The sequence below is a fragment of the Chelonoidis abingdonii genome, chromosome 6, assembly GCF_003597395.2.
Source record: "Chelonoidis abingdonii isolate Lonesome George chromosome 6, CheloAbing_2.0, whole genome shotgun sequence".
Classification (NCBI taxonomy): Eukaryota; Metazoa; Chordata; order Testudines; family Testudinidae; genus Chelonoidis; species Chelonoidis abingdonii.
The window spans coordinates 69,592,399-69,610,102 of NC_133774.1; the positions used below are offsets into that span (position 1 = coordinate 69,592,399).

At 40.0% G+C, this 17,704-nt stretch overlaps 1 protein-coding gene across 3 annotated transcripts in view; it reads right to left on the minus strand.

Moving 5' to 3' along the window:
* FBXL17 (F-box and leucine rich repeat protein 17) overlaps positions 1-17,704 on the minus strand; it is a 522,840-nt gene that overhangs the window by 33,887 nt on the left and 471,249 nt on the right. For 2 of the 3 annotated variants that reach the window (XM_075067139.1, XM_075067141.1), the window contains one exon: positions 6,454-6,596. In XM_075067139.1, coding sequence (XP_074923240.1) covers positions 6,454-6,596 — 143 coding nt within the window. Of the gene's footprint in view, positions 1-6,453; positions 6,597-12,569; positions 12,800-17,704 lie in introns of those variants that run through there. The other variant, XM_075067140.1, reaches the window with a different exon arrangement.

A 17,704-nucleotide genomic window follows, 5' to 3' on the forward strand; every position in this document is an offset into this window, starting at 1 on the left:
CCTTGCTAGCTGCAACTCCAAGTGTGATTTGGCCTTCCTGATTTCACTCTTGCATGGCTGAGCAATATTTTTATACTCCTCCCTGGTCATTTGTCCAATCTTCCACTTTTAGTAGGTTTCTTTTTTGTGTTTAAGATCAGCAAGGATTTCACTATTAAGCCAGCCTTGAAACAAACAAACAAACAAACAACAAACAAAAAACCCTCAACAACCCCCAATACTCACTTATCTCTAGAACTGAAAACTCTGAATGCAGAGGCCCAGTTTCAGGAAAATATAATTATTCAAGAAAACACTTAACCATGTGCTTTCTTTAGAGACAAGCTTAAATGTGTTTCTGACCACAGCGTGATTAAAGTGAGTCCAGGTCTGATTTTGAGTACTTCTATAGAATTGTGCAGCTCACACAGCTCTGCATCCAATCAATGTATGTTTTAATTATGCTTTCCCTCTCTTCTTTTTATAGAATGGAGAGTGAAAAGGAGGAAAAAGGAGGAAGGAAGAGGAAGAGACTTTTTTTTTTTTTTTTTGGATAAATAGGTTTCATTGTTCTTATTTCTGACTGAATCCAAGAGGTTGTAAATGAAGCTAAAAAGGAAAAAGTCTCCGATTAAGAAAGTTTGCATTTTGATACAGTTTAAACATTCAGTATAACTTTATTCAAAAATTAATACTTGAAAATGCATTTAGATAAATACATTATTTCTATAAAGCAATATACATTTCAATTTGGACTAAAGATAATTAAGATATGAATGCGCTAGCTTTTTTGTTTACCCTCTCTCCCTCTGCTTAGTATGCCTATTTTCCAGCCTGTCCCACTAAACTCTGACATTTTGAGTCAGGACTTCCTGATGTGAAAATTCATTAGCTCTAGCGTAGGATAATCCCAAATCCCTACTTTCCCCAAAGCCTCCTACTGCACATGCCATAAAGTTAACCTGCCTAAACCCAAATTCAGATGGAAAGTTCATATCTTAGATTTACCAAATTTCAAATAATTGTAAAATTACAGTTAAACATTCTATTTACAAAATTCATCTTTACAATTATTTTTAATGGAAAAAGAAGTAAGTGCTGACAATTTTAAAATACTCTATGTGACTAAGTTTTTTATCCCAAAAGGTCATGAATTCAAATTCTCATAACCTTATCTCTGCATTCACATTCTTGATTCATATATTTATACAAAGGTGATCAAGAGTATGGAGCTACAGAAAATAATTTCCTTTGAAAGTAACACTACAGCGTTTTTACTATTCTTCTACTTCTCTTTTTTAAGACAGACTGTTATATTAATAAATATGACACATCAATCATATATCAAATCAGAAAAGAATAGCTTGTACACAAAACTTGTGTTAGCGCCTCAGGACCAGTAGCCTAAGGATGCATGTCAGAAATCTAGGTCAGCAAAAAGCTATCATGCTCTCTTTTTCTCTGTGGCTAATTCTTGTCTTAAACCTGCAAATATAAGAGTTATCACCATAACAATGAAAGGCAAAAAAGGTTACCCATCTTTCCATAGCTGTTGTTTAGATGTGTAGTACATGTCCATTCCATTGTAGGTGTGTGAGGGCCTTGTGCACAGATGTCAGAGAACTTTTCCCCTCAGCTGTACCCATCGGGGTGGCTTGAGTGTCCTCCACCACACATCAATGCATGCTGGTACAAGAGGATGGAGCTGACCACATCCTACCTCAGTTCCTTCTTACTAGATAACACGTAGCTCTCTGATGTTTATGAGTCAGATCCTGCAAGAACCAGGTATCATAAGCCTAACTCCCAAATCTGGACCTTAGCGTCCAAAATGTGGGTGCCTAGCATGAACCTCCAAGCTTAATTACCAGCTTGGATCTTATTTCACTGCCACCAGACAGGAATTACAGCGCCTGCCTCGCTCTGGTCCCCCAAACTTTCCCTGCAGGGACCCCAAGACCCAGAAGCTCTGAGTCTTACCGGCAAGGGAAATAACCCACTTCCCTTCCCCCTCTCTCTTCTCCACCCAGACTTTTCCTCTTGGGCTTAACTGATAGCATTGATGCGCAATACTCTTTACTTCATACCAGAAGCATGTCTCCTCTATTCCACAAGAGACCAAAGCCCCAAATACAAAGGAAACAGAGGATGATCCTATCTCTTCCCGCTCGGCCACAACCTTGGTGCTGCAGAGCTTACCCTCCGTAGATCTAAACACAAAGAGAATTCCCCTCCCCTTCGTTCCTTAGCCTAACCCGAGAGAAAAACTCAAAAAACAAGTCTTAAAAAGAAAGCTTTATAATAAAAAAAAAAGAAAAAAGAACATCAAAATTTTTCTGTATCAAGATGACATAATACAGGATCAATTGCTTAAAAGAAAAATGATACAACCTATTCAAAAGAGATACAATTTTAAAAACATTCCAGCAAGTTACAACACATGTAAATACAACCAAAAACAACATAAAAGCCTATATTGTTTTTCTACCTGTAGCTTACAATTTGGAAACAGAAGATTAAGAAGATAGAAAGAACCTTCTCATGAGCTGAGAGACAGAAAAAGACTCAGACCCCAAAAAATTCTCGTCCTGACTTTTAAAAATCCAGTTTCCTGATTGGTCCTCTGGTCAGGTGTTTGGTTCCCTTTGTTAACCCTTTACAGGTAAAAGAAACATTAACCCTTAGCTATCTATTCATGACACCAGGTTTGTAGAGTTCTGATGTGTGCCCCCAACCTAGAGATGAGGCATCTGAGACCAAAATGAGCTCTGGCTGTGGAGAAACAAAGGGAACACCCAACAAACATCCAAGGGGCCTGTCCACCAGTCCAGAGAGGGCAAAATTACCTCTGGAACATGAATCACTCTGTCTAGACGATAACAACAGGAGATATACACTGATGCTAGACATACTTGAAGCCTTGAGGCATAGTCTTGCATGTCACAACACAGAGGGATATGTGCCCATGTTCCCCAGAAGTCTGAGGCAAGTGTGCACTGTAGTAATGGAATGTGCTTTCAGTACCAGGCCTTGGAGTGTTTGGAACCTTGCTTGGGACAGAAATGCTCTGGTTTGCATAGCCTCCAGGAGTGCTCCAATAAACTCTTTGCACAGGTTTTACAACTGATTTGTCTTAACTGAGTAACAGACCCAGGGCACTGAAGGTGGATTCAGTGATGGCCCTGCTGGATAGCACTTAACAGCGTCACCAGCTCCTCACCAACCAGTCATTCAGATAGGGGAACACATGGATTCCCTGTCTTCACAGATACACCGCTACTGGCACCATGCACTTTGTGAAAAATGTAAAGGGATGCTGATAGGGCGAATGAAAGTACTGTGACCTGGTAATATAGTTCCATTTACTATGAACCTGAGGAACTTGTGGTGCTCTGGACAGATCTCTATATGGAAGTAAGTGTCCTTGAAAGTTGAGAGCATCACCCCAGTCACCCTGTTCCAGGGAAGGAATTATGAAAGTCAGGATAACCAGGCAGAACTTAATTTCTTCAGGTACTTGTTTAACTCTCTTAGATTTAAAATAGGTCCAAGACTGCCTTTTGTTTTGGGAATGAGGAAATTGTTGGAATAAGAATTCTTTGCTGTGAAGAATAAAGTAACTTCTTCTATTGCTCACACTAAATGCAGAGATTGAACCTCCTGCTGAAGAATGGTTTTGTGAGAGTGGTATCTGAAGAGAGATGGGAAGGTGAGTTAGAAGGGGGAACAGAAAAAAATTGAAAGGAATACTCCAAATCCACAGTGCTTAAGACTCAGCAATCTGATGTGATGTGAGTCCAAGCACAGAAGAAGTGGGATAGATGACTGATGAAGGTATGGGTAGGACACATTCAATTTATTGGTGTGCTGTCCTTGATAAGCCTGTCAAAATATATGTTTAGACTGGGCTGTTGGTCGAGAGGACCCTGCAGTCACAGATGATACCCCTTTTTCCTTGGCAGGTCTTGGGACAGAGATATAAAGCTCTGATATCTGTGAGCCTGTTGGGGCTCGAATGGCTTCCTCTTCATTGCTGATATGTAAATTCCAAAGAACTTTAGTGTTACCTTGAAATCTTGTAGGCTATGCAGCCTGTTGTCCATCTTTTCCGAAAGGAGGGACAGACCCTCAAATGGTAAATCCTGGATGGTCTGCTGTACTTCAGGAAGGAGACCAGAAGTTTGCAGACACAAACACCTCCTCACAGAGATAACAGATGCCATGGAACAAGCTGCTGAGTCCACTGCATTCAAACTGTCCTGAAGAGCTATCCTTGCCACCAGCTTACCCTCCTCTATCATGAGAATGAACTCCTGCCCAGAGTCCTCTGGTAGCCTGTCTTTAAACTTCATTACATTTTCCCACAAGGTGAAGTTGTAGTGACTTGGGGGAGCTTACTGTTTACCAATTCTTAGCCGTAGACCTCCTGTTGAATAAAGTTTACAACCAAACAGGTTCAGCCTCTTTGATTCCTTACTCACTGGCACCAATGCTTGGCACCAACGCCTGCCTCTCCCATTCATTAGTTGCTGCCATCACCAAAGGGTCTGTGGCTGGGTGAGAGTAGAGGTGTTTGAAGCCTTCAGAAGGGACACAGTATCTCCTCTCTGCCCATTTTGCTATAGGCAGGTGGGAATACGGGGTTTGTCAAAGCTATTAACTGGTTCCAGAATAGCTTTGTTAATCAGAAGCACCACTCTGGAGGGTCCTGCAAAAGCTAAAATATCCATTATCTTGTGGGATTTCTCGCAGACTTCTGTCACTTGAATGTCTAAAACCAAGGCTACCCCTTTAAGCAGTTCTTGGTGAGCTTTGTTATCCTCTGGTGGTGAATAATTGCTCACAATCTCTACAGTCTCATCTTGTAACGAGGAAGAAGCTGATGAGGCAATGGCTGATCTGCCTCTTGTGGTGGTGGAGTTGTCTGAGCAACTTCCAGTTGCTTGGTGCCTGTACTGGTACCATGCATCGGAGAACATTGTCTGTGGTGCCAACAATCTCGGTGAACCCCCAATGAAGTCAACTCAGACAGGTGAGGAGAGATCCTAACAGGGAGAGGGAAACCCCATGATGTTCAGAATGGCCACTAACATGTTGACAGTGGGCCCCATGGTTGCAGAGGCCGTTGATCCTTGTGATGTGCCCAGTGCTGGGACTGCTGGAATATCCATGGACCACAGGGCTCTGATGGAGGGTAATTTTTCCAGCTAGTACAGGAAAAACAGGCCCCAGATCTGTATCTGACAAAGATGAGTGAGTCCTGCGATCATGGGGGAGCAGAACCCATGTGGACAGGAGACAGGTAAGCCAAATCTATAGATAGCAGTACCAGGGACATTGATGGTGACTTGCCCCTGGAGCGTACCGGCCTCCTAGGTACCAGAAGTAGGATCAGTACCCTATGCTCTTGCAGAGCTGGCATAGGTACTATAGTTATTGATACCAGCCGGAACACTTTCTGCATTGCCAGGGACACAGGTACCAAGAGATTAAGTAATTCTCTGGTAGCAGCGTATGCTCCTGGCATCATCTGTACTGGGATGGGATCTTGGGTCTGATGAGTAGAAGTTTCAGGGGGTGGCCTTGGTGGACCTGGCATAGGTCCCAGAGTCAACAGACTCTTTGCAGCAAAGGAGTGCTCCACTTCCTCTCAGAGTTGCTCCCAGAGATCTTGCTTTTAGCTGGCCTTGGTACCGAAGGTCTTCCTGGACAAGGCACCATGTCCTTGGCAGATCTGTGTCCCTTCTTTGGTACCAGACTCACAGAGCATGATGCTGAAGACATCTCAGTAGGGGCACTCTGCACTGATGGTGCCCCACTTAGACCCAATGGCTCTGATGGAGATGTGCCGCCTCCATAAGGAGACACTTAAGTTTTGCTGATCTGTCTTTTTTTGAGTGAGGCTTACATCTTCTGCAAATGACACAAATTTCAGGCAGATGGGGTGTGGGTCACTGATTGGCACTGGTCTGGCACATGATTGGCAGGACTTGAACTCCAGAGAGCGAGGCACGGCACCAGTCCCAGTCTCGATAATCAAATTTGGTCCAAAAGTGACCTAACAGCTAAAACCTAACACTAACTATACATTATATCTAACTACGTACTAAACAAGAAACAGACTATATACAAAGAGTGAGGGAAATAAACTTGTGCTAGCCAGACTACAAGCATTCCACAATCATCACTGGTGGTAAGAAGGAACTAAGGAGGATCGGAGGTGGCTCTGCCCTCTTACGCTGGCACACAGTGGTGCCTAGTGGCAGAGTGTGCTTAAGCCACCTCAAAGGGTACTGCTGAGGGAAAATGTTCTCCAACAACTGTGCATAAGGTGCATACACCTAGATTGGAATGGACATGTGCAATCACTTGAAGAAGAAAGATATTTTTATAGGAAAATACAAAAAAGTCTGTCTCACACATTCCATAAATATACTCAGATGCCTACACCCATTTTATGCAGAAGCTGCTTACCTTATCGCATCTCATCAGCCCTAAATATCTGAGAGACTTGCTGCTTTGTGCAATTTGAGTGGCTCCCTGGTCTGTAATTTCTTTACACCACCCAACATCCACTGTCTCTATTGTCATGCTGTATCGTCCAATGGCTATCAGGGCTGTAAAAACACAAAAGACAAAGTACAGAAGTTAATAGCAGAGATGGAGGAACTAGTTTAAATACACACATGCACACACTTGAAATAATGCAATTATAACTGAACTCCTCCAAGAGCATTTTTCATAATTTTTCCTGGGAGCTAAGTTTAAAATATCCCTTAGAAATATGCTGTACAGCACATAGCTTTCTCTGCTTATCTTCATAATGTTTTACTTCTGATAAACATTTTCTAAATTAATACTTCACTTCTACATAACAACCTGTATATTTCCAAATTAGGAATTAAAAACATGAATTTAATATTTAAAAATATATTCTAGTGAAAGAAAGAAAATGTCTTATTGTGAATGACGTACAATTAATTAGAACTCTTTCTCTGAATTATTTACAGAAAACAAATAATGTAATGTTAAAAATGTCAAGTATCAGAGGGGTAGCCATGTTAGTCTGGATCTGTAAAAGCAGCAAAGAGTCCTGTGGCACCTTATAGACTTACACACATTTTCGATGCTCCAAAACATCTGTTAGTCTATAAGGTGCCACAGGACTCTTTCCTGTTTTTATGTTAACAATGATCAGTGAAACTCAATTCAGTTTCAGTTATTGGAGCATTTCCCCTCTAAACCACAAACAAACTTACAGTTATTTGTATTATCTATTGTCAAAGTGCTACAAAATATATTATCCCACTAGATAAGACAGATGCTTCTAGAGATCTGTTAGCAGAATTGTATACCGTACGGACTCCTTCAATTGATCTGTGAAATAACTATAGAATATGAGACAATTCTACCTGATTCTCCTGCAAGAACAACTGAGATTATATTTCTTTTATGAGCAAACACTCTGCTACAGGGTTGCCTACACGATAAGCAATTAGTACAGGAATATTCAGAGAATAATAGGGTAATTTTTGACTCATCAAAAAAAAATATTTTTTAAAAACCACAGGTAGCGGATGTTGTTCAATGTGCATAAAGTTTTCTATAACAATATACTCTATAGTACACCACTGTTCCTTTTCATAGCTTGTACTGATGCTGTAACAACAGTAGTTTGCTGCACCTTAGAATTGTCTTGTCAGTGTCAATTTTTTAATAAAAATAAAAAACTTGTGAAAAATGTGTTACTCATGCCATGTCTCAGATTTATTGTTATTCATGACTTCTGCTTGTTTTGAAATATGGATCTTTTTAAACTTAATACAAAATCACATAGTAATAGCTACATTTTTGGGGGAAAGAAATTACAGTTGCGTCCATTGTTTTAAACTGTGAAATAAGTTTCTTGCTGTACTTCCTATGGGCATATCAGCTTCTCCCATATAACATTCTTAACGATGAACATTTTTATTTACCAAACTCCACAACCGTTGCAGCATATTTTCTCTCTTGCATTGCAGAAGTGGTGCAAATACGTAACAGGCAGGAGGAGCATGTTCTAGCCAATGTGAAGAACCTGGGGCTGCATGGGCAAAACAAGGCCATATCTTGCAGGCCTTACTATATTTATGAGTAGCCTGTCTTCCTTGATCATCTCCCAGCATCTCTAACCCCCAAACTAGCAGCTTGGTTATTTCCAATGCCATGCTGCCATTGTCCTGTTCTCTCCAAGTGTGCGGGGAAATGCTATAGTATGGTATGCTGGGGATAGGGTGAAACCTTGTGAAGCTGGTGAGTGTAACAGTCATCCTTCATTAAGGATAAATGTAAGGAGTGAAGCTCCTTTTGCAGTCAAATAGAAGCAATAGAAACCACTGCCCAAAACACAGGCCATATGCAAGAGTGGTCAAGAGCTGTACTTTGTGGGCAGAGTTGCTTTATTGAGGGTTAAACGCAAATGTAGAGGGCTGGGTATTGTTTTGGTGGAGTTGAGTGTGTGTATGAGCAGATGCAGCCAGACACACCAGAGAAACAATGAAGACGACAGAAGGAAGCCAAGGACAGCCAGAGAAGCTCTTGCAGTATGACACTGATAGTAAGTTAAGAGAAAGAGCTTTTTGGAGAGCGTGCCGGATGAGGTGGCTTTGGAATACTGAGAAAGGAAACTTTCTTCTGTTGTTGGATTCCTACTTTGTGAATGGTAATAGGCCTTTTTATATATTCTTTGTAAATGAACAGGATTGCATCACAGAAATCCTGACTCTGTCTCCTCCTAATGGAAACAACCTGCCAAGACCCCGAAAACTGGCTAACCAGCTGAGCGAAAAGTGGTCACATTAATTTAATCCTGTAACTGGATTATCATTAATTTATTCTGCAATTTGTTGTATACATTAAGACTTGGTTTCATGGGCACATGTGATGTAGAGCATCAGCACTCCTGTTCTATTCTGAACATTCCCCAGGGCCATTTCTTCTATTTCTCTATCATCTCCAAAAATTACACCTGGGGGAATTCTGTGCCACTGTGCAATGCAGAATTTTGCAGAAATTAAGGTTGTGTGTGCAGAATTTCCTCCCACCCCCTCCTCCCCCCAGAAATTGGCTGCAGAGATGTTGCCTGCCACCAGGGGCCACTGGGCCCGACAGAGCCCAGCTCGCAAATAGAAGACAAGACTGGGGGAAGGGGGAGGGAATTGGAGGGTTCACAGCAGTTGCCATTCCTAGCACGCCCGGAAGGATGGAGGTGACAGCATGCAGGAAACTGTGCAAGCCCAGTTCCCAGCACCAAGCTGTTTCTCCCTCTGGATCCCTGGGTCTATCATTGTCTGGGCTGGGGGGGAGGGACCCAGCAGCTGGGCTCCTGGGGGTTGTGTCAGGGTCTGGGCTTGAGGAGGGGTGCTTTTGGGCTCTGGGCAGGGGGAGGGGGTGTCTCTCGAGGGAAGGGGGTGTAAGTGTCTGCCTCTCACCCCAGTTGGGCTCTAGAGTGGAGCGGGTATAGAAGCAGGAATTGGGTTGTTGTAGAAGTTCTTTAACTCTCTACTCCTGGGGGAATTTTTGTGTTTGTATGTATTGTTACAGACATACTTGCTGACAGGTATTTTGAAATAAATTACTAAAAAAATTGAAACTGGTGTGATTACATAGTGTTATTTTGATAAATAACATTTGCAGAATTTTGCAGAATTTTAATTTTTTGGCGCAGAATTCCCCCAGGAGAAAAAATGTACTGTTAACACAGAGTGCCTAATAGCAAATGATATGGTGGTAGGAGAGCATATAGCTTTGTTGCATTTCTCCTCTACACAGTCCTTTTATATGTCATCCATATGAAAACAGAACAGAGAATTATAAATGTTCTACAGAATTTTTAAAGTAATTTAAAAAAATTAGAGTAAGGATATATTTCTCTAGGAAATTCTACAGGTTGGTTTAAAACCTTAGAGAAGGAATATCAATAAGACAAAAAAATATTGTCAATTTTAAATCTAATCATTTTCAAAAAATAAGTTACAAGTCATTTCAAGTACTACACCTGTCCTTGATTCTCTCTGTCAAATTTTGCAATATTATAATTAAGGCTGTCTTTCATGGAAGTCACGGATTCTGTGACTTTCTGTGACTTCTGCAGTGGCCAGTGCTGGTTCAGGGGCTGCCCAAGCCAGGCAGCACCTGGGCCAGCAGCACCAGCAGTTTGGTGTGCAGGATGGGGTTCAGGGCTAGGGGAAGGGGATTGGGGTGCAGGATGGGGCTTACCTTGGGGCGGGGGGCTCCCTGGCTCCCACTGGCATGTCCCTGAAACTCCTAGGCAGAGGGGTCAGGGGGATCCATGTGCCACCCATGCCTGCAGGCCCAACACCCACAGCTCCCATTGGCTGCAGTTCTTGGCCAATGGAAGCTGTGGAGCCAGCACTTGGGGGGGACCAGCGTGGAGAGTCCCCTGGCCTTCCCTCCCCCTAGGAGATGCAGGAACACATGGAACCAGGTAGGGAGCCTGCCAGCCCCGCCAACTCCCCACCCCTCCAAGCACCAACACAGGTCCTGTGCTGCGTGCCACCACCTGCCCCGCCCCCCAGCACCAGCGGGTGTCCCAGGCTGCCCCACCCCCAAGCACCCATGACCCCCCCACCCAAGTTTTAGTTAGGGGGTATATAGTAAAAGTCAAGGACAGGTCACGGGCCATGAATATTTGTTTACTGCTCGTGCCCTGTCCATAACTTTTAATAAAAATACCTGTGACTAAAATGTAGCCTTAATTATAATCCATATTTTCCTGTTCTTAAGTGTTTTTTTCCTCCCTTCCTGCTGTGCAGAAGGCCAACAAATAACAGAGAATACTCACCAGAAGAAACTTTTATATCTGCTAAAACAACTGGAGTGGTGTAAAGAGGTCATAAAACCAGCAAATTGGGGTGGAGGATAATTGTCTCAATGCAACCACTGTGGAAACAGCCATCTTTTGAGGACTTGATTCTTATATGCCTTAGAATGGGATATGCCAGGGGGAGGGTCCAGTGATGAAGAGATTCCAAGCAGTGCTCTGACTCATAAAGGAGCTAAAGAAGGCTGCAGTAACTTGGACAGGCCCTCCCATGTTCTCTAAATGACACCTGGCACCTCTCCAGCCACCCCAGCAGCTCAGGATCATGAAGGCAAAAGAAGGCTAAATTCCACCCAAGAGGCAAGGCACAGAATCTCATCCAAAATATTGCTAAATACATAAAGTAAACAAACTGAAAAAACAGAGAAAAATATTCTCTCTCTTTTGCTTACAGATGTTGCTTGTAACAATAATAGGTAAACAATTTCAGAGAGAAGTGAGATCTTTACAATGATTGTTTCTCTTGGTTTACTCAAGATTTTGAGTAACATACTATTTTCTCATGGCTCTGTTGTAGCCGGTGTTGAATGATATTTACATGCCAGATGTGCTAAAGATTCACATCCCTTCATGCTTCATCCACCATTCCAGAGCACATGCATCCATGCTGATTATAGGTTCTGCTCGATAACAATCCAAAGCAGTGCACTCCGATGTATGTTCATTTTCATTATCTAAGTCAGATGCCACCAGCAGAAGGTTGACTTTCTTTTTTGGTTTTGTAGTTTCCTCATTGGAACGTTGCTCTTTTAAGACTTCTGAAAGCAAGCTCCATACCTCATCCCTCTCAGATTTTGGAAGGCACTTCAGATTCTTAAACCGACAGCTGTAGCGCTCTTTAGAAATCTCACACTGGTACTTTCTTTGCGTTTTGTCAAATCTGCAGTGAAAGTGTTCTTAAAATGAACAATGTGCTGGATCAGTATCCGAGACTACTATAACAGGAAATATATGGCAGAATGTGGGTAAAACAGAGCAATTCTGCCCCAAGGAGTTCAGTCAGAAATTTAATTAATGCTTTTTTTTTTTTTTAATGAGCATCATCAGGATCTCCTCTGGAACGGAGGCTGAAGCATGAAGGAGCATACGAATGTTTAGCATATTTGGCATGTAAATACCTTACAATGCTGGCTACAAAAGTGCCATGCAAATACCTGTTCTCACTTTCCGGTGATGTAAATAAGAAGAGGGCAGCATTAGAATCATAGAAGATTAGGGTTAGAAGAGAGCTCCCTTAAATGTAAAGAAACTTGTTTGTCTTAGCGATTGGCTTAACAAGAAGTAGGACTGAGTGGACTTGTAGGCACTGAACTTTTACATTGTTTTGTTTTTGAGTGCAGTCATGTAACAAAAAAAATCTACATTTGTAAATGGCACTTTCATGACAAAGAGATTGCACTACAGTACTTGTATGAAGTGAATCGAAAAATACTATTTATTTTGTTTATAATTTTTACAGTGCAAATATTTGTAAGCAAAATAATATACACTTTGATTTCAATTACAACAGAATATAATATATATGAAAATGTAGAAAAACATCCAAAATATTTAATACATTTCAATTGGTATTCTATTATTTAACAGTTCCATTAAAACTGTGATTAATTGCAATTTATTTTTTTAATCGCATGAATTAATGTCAATTAATTAACAGCCCTACAAAACACATATTAAAAACAAGTGCAAGAAAGCTAAGTAGTTGTTAATTTATTATATTTATTGGTTTCTTCATGGAGAAGATTCTCTGTTTCTATGATCATTTATTTTTAAGCAAAATAATAATAAAAACTCATGGAAAATGGGGCTTTTTATTCTTAACATGTATGTTACTATAATTTTTACTATTATTTTGCCACAAATATATTTTAACAAACAAAATGTTTGAACTTCTTGACATCTTTTTGCTATTTCTGTCTGCTGTCAAAGAATAACTACCTACAATAAAATAAAACAATACTTGGTTACTCTGAAGAAGAAAGGCAATAACTTAACAATAGACTATATGATTAACACCGTTCATCATAAGTTTGGCTGAATGCATTGTTCTATGAAAACTCTTAATGAATTCATGAAAGCAGAAGAGTCATAGGTGCATTTCATTATTAAAAACAGCAAGGCTTAAAACAAGGGAAGTGACAACATAAATGCAGCCACAATAGAAAAACACAAAAAAGAAAAGCAGCTAGCCAGCAGAATACAAACAAACAAACAAACAAAAAAAATCCTTCATAACCATAAGAATAAATAAATGAAAAAAAATCTAATATGAAATCAGTTAAATTTAATAAGGGACCACAAACACTGAAATGCCTTAATCATAATCATGTAGTTGATGCCGTGAGAAAGCAGAGTTAAGGTTTAAGAGTGCTCTAACTTTGTATTTCCATCCCTTAACATATTTGAAGTTATTTTAAATTTGTTTCTTAACTCCAGCTTTAAAATATTGTTGTTAGAATAATTACATCTCTATAATTAGTATTTAGCCTACATTACTGATACTTGTCCTAAGCTGAACTCCATTTTAATGTATTTTCTTATCTGGGAAAACTATAATAAAAATACACTATGATTTGTATCATTTATCCAGGTAAAGTGACTGAACGTCTAGTGTAACTGAACAAAATTAGATCTCTTTAAAGAAATACTTTTACTAAAATGCACCTGGTCCTAGCAGAGCATTTCTTATATTAACAAACGTACTTCAGTTTAACTGAAAATAAACCATTATAAAATTCAGTTGTACTGCTGTTCACTTCTTTCCATCAGCTACACATTGTATATGAAACAAGCCCCACATTAGCCAGCAACAGGACAGGATTTGAGAAAGATGTCTTCAAACATTGGTCATGATTGACCAAAGAAAACCATAGCACTATAAATATATATACATTCATTTAAAACAAATTCCTGTTGGTTTATTAGATCCAATTCATCATTAAGCCTTTAAAAAACAAGAATTTAAAATTTTAAGCTCACTAAAAGCTTAGATATCAAGTAGAAACCAATCTTTCCACTAAATCATACCAGATAATGGTTTTCTTCTTATGGTACTTGCCATTACATTTTATTTACAGTATGTATAGCTAGCTAATGTACTCTTAAAGGGTTTGCGATAATCATCTACAAGCAATTGAAGGGCTTAAGAACAAAGAAGGGTGAGGATTTTTTCAAGATAGTCCAGGGGGAAATAACTAGATAAAATAGGAGGAAAATGAGCAAAGGAAAATGTAGACTGAATATTAAGAAAATTTCATAAGAGTCAGATCTGCTGGACTGTGGAATATTCTCCCAGGGGAAGTTGCAGAAGTCTCTTTCCTTTAGTCATTTAAAAAGTGAGTGGACAAAGCTCTGGAGAGATTACAGAGAAAATGCTGTACTGGCAAGGATCAGACAAGAGGATTTGAAAGATCTTTTTCACCGTCAATTTCTATTCTATCAAATTAAAAGAAGAATGATATAAACTATGCAGATAAATTACACAGATTTCAGTGCAATAAACTGATACTATATACAATGTTTTGTGATATTGCATTTCCACTCATCGGTGGAATATCATTCAGAAAATTAAGTAATCCCTTGATCTTAAAATAAACTCTATTCACTGGGGAAGTACACAGCTTAGTAAAAGGGATGACTTACTGCAGCTGACGCTGATTTTAAGTTTACCATATACTAACATGTTTATCAATTAAAAGGATAAAAAATAAATAGCTTATCTATCTTGCATGCATGTATTATAAATATGCACGAAACAGTGAATATACATTTAAAATAGAAAAACATTAGCTTACATATGAAAAAGAACCTTCCCTGATGACTAACTATTAGTGGAGCATAGTACTCCTGAACAATGCATCTTTCAGTCCTTCAGAAAATATAATTTTATTTATTTTCAGCTTCTAAAAATGCACCCATTGTAACCTTAAAGTCATTGTTCAGGCAAAATTCCTCACTGACTGCAGGTACTTTGTCTAAATAAGGCCAAGGACAACAGAACTTGGCACCTCTGGATCAAAACTGGATATCGTGCAAAAGTTCAATTAAAAAGGCTTTTCCTGCAGGATCCTTACCCTTCGAAACTTGTGCTGAACTGCTGTGATAACTTACATCAGGGGTCGGCAACCTTTCAGAAGTGCTGTGCTGAGTCTTCATTTATTCAGTCTAATTTAAGGTTTTGCGTGCTGGTCATATATTTTAACGTTTTTAGAAGATCTCTTTCTATAAGTCTATAATATATAAGTAAACTATTGTTGTATGTAATGTAAATAAGGTTTTAAAAATGTTTAAGAAGCTTCATTTAAAATTAAATTAAAATGCAGAGCCCCCCAGACCGGTGGTCAGGACCCAGGCAGTGAGAGTGCCACTGAAAATCAGCTCGCGTGCCACCTTCGGCACACGTGCCATAGGTTGCCTACCCCTGACCTACATCAATGTGGCAGGCTGCAGCTTGCCAACCAAACCTCATGTGGTCTAATTGATCCATGCTGTGCAAAGACCCACTTGTTATACCCATAATCTGTCTACGAGTCTCAGAAAATTTTAACTGCTTTTCTCAACAGCACACAGGGTGTTGTAGAAATCTCTATGCGAGTGGTCTACTGCTTTGCTCACCCTAGAAAGTAAACCAGCTAGTAAGGTGCTTTTTGGCCTTGTGAAATGTGTGAAAAAATTATAAGACGACCTCATAATATTTCAGTTGCTTCTGTACACATTGGCAGGTTTGAAGGTTGCCATGACTAGACTAAAGATTGCTTCTAAAGCTGCCAGATATAGACTTACCACCAGTAACCTAAGCATATGTGACATCCAGGCTTAATTATTGCAACTCATATCTATAAACAAATCTGAACACTGTGAGAAAGTTCTAATTGGTACAAAACACAGCAGCCCTTCTGCTAATCAATACAGGTCACTGTGAGCATACCATACCGCTATTTCACCCTCTGCACTAGCTTTCCAAAGAATAAAAAAAGTCCAATTCAAGTTCTCTGTCCTGATCGTCAAAGCCCTCCAAGGCTACTATGATTCTAGCTACATGAGAGATTTAGTCTCCCTCTGGGGTTATGATCTCCCATGACAGCTACATTTCAGTGGAATCACTGACCAGTTGACTAATAGGGAGGCTGATGAACTCAGGAGCCAGAACTTTCACAGGAACTGAACCTACACTGTGGAGCTCACTAAAGTCCTGATCCAGCACACAACTTAAGCATATGCTTCCTTTTAAGCATGAGTAACTCCTATAAAATAAAAAAGGACCATGGATTTCACCACTCATAACTTGTTTTTCCCACAATAAAACTTTTTACAAATGATTTTTACCATTTCCCCCACAACCTAGGAAGGAAAACAGAAAGAGAGAGATTAGTATTGTTATTTCCAGTGTTTAATATTTAGAATGAGCTCATAAAATATGGTGACAAAGGATGGGTGAGCAGCTAGGTAGGAAGGGATAGCTCAGTCATTTGAGCATTAGCTTGGTAAACCCAGGGTTGAGAGCTCAATCCTTGAGGGAGCCATTTAGGGATCTGGGGCAAAAATCTGTTTGGGGATTGGGCCTGACTTGAGCGGGGGTTGAATTAGATGACCTCCTGAGGTCCCTTCCAACCCTGATATTCTCTGAATTCTATAAGGTACATAGAAAGACAAGAGAGATAGATAATCCAGCTTTTGTCCTCCTAGAAACATTTTTATAATGGAATGCTATACCATCTCTTTTTGGGTGGGAAACCTGCTTTTTAATAAAATAAGTACGTTTTGTATTTTCTGTAGGCCTCACCTGCCTCAGGCTGCTTAAGGTCTCCTGTGATAATTTTATTGTTATATCTTTGTGCATTTGTGACTGTGGGCAACATTTCTTGAGAATGAAGTACGGGACTGCAATCAAATGCAAAAGGAATATAGGGGCATGACCACACGGGGAAACCAATCTAATATGATGCCTTGAGGAAATGAAAAGGAAGAGAGTCAGACTGTTTCCCTAGAGCAAGTCTATTTTCTCTAGGAGTTTAGCAAATCTGGTTAAATTCCCTTTATCTGAATGCATATTTTGACCTTTGCTTGGAAACTAGGTGACAAATCACTCAACCAGTGGGAATGCAGTAATTTTGATTAAAAATCTGTTTGGAAAGGATACAGTATTTATACACCTTTAAAACAAAGAAAAATGTATCTAGTTAATTGTATTATAAAAATATTCTGTCTACTTAGGATACATTATGTTAGAAACTGAAGGTTATTTTAGCTATCAGAGTCAGAAAGTGATCCAGGGAACTAGAAAAGAGCTAATATCTTCAAGAAATATGGAAGGGGAGACCAGTAACTATCAGCCAATTACCTTGATATCTCTTATGGGCAGAATATGAGGATAAAATAACATAGCCAATATATTAATATTGGGTAATAATCAACAAACACCACAATGTTATCTAGAGTAACTTATGCCAAACAGATTTATGGCTTACTTTGATATAATGCTGAGGACTGTATATCTTATCCTAGGTGTCCCCAGGAGCACTAGAGGGGGTGAAGAGAGGCCAGGAGCAACAGCCAGCGTCTTCATGAGAATGTTTGACTTCTTAGGCAGCACTCATCTGCACATTTCCTGCACCAAGTAATACAGGTTTCATCTGAGCGCAGCATACTCTGATTTGTGCCTGGCCAACTCTACTAGTTGGGGCAGAGAGAACAAGTCATGGTCCCACGCTTATCTTGCACCTTAAACTCCTGGTACTGTCCACAGGGGCACTGAGAGTATCTTTACACTGCAATTAAAGATCTGTGACTGGTCCATGTCATCTGACTCAGGCTCACAGGTGACTGAAGGGCAGTAAAACTGTA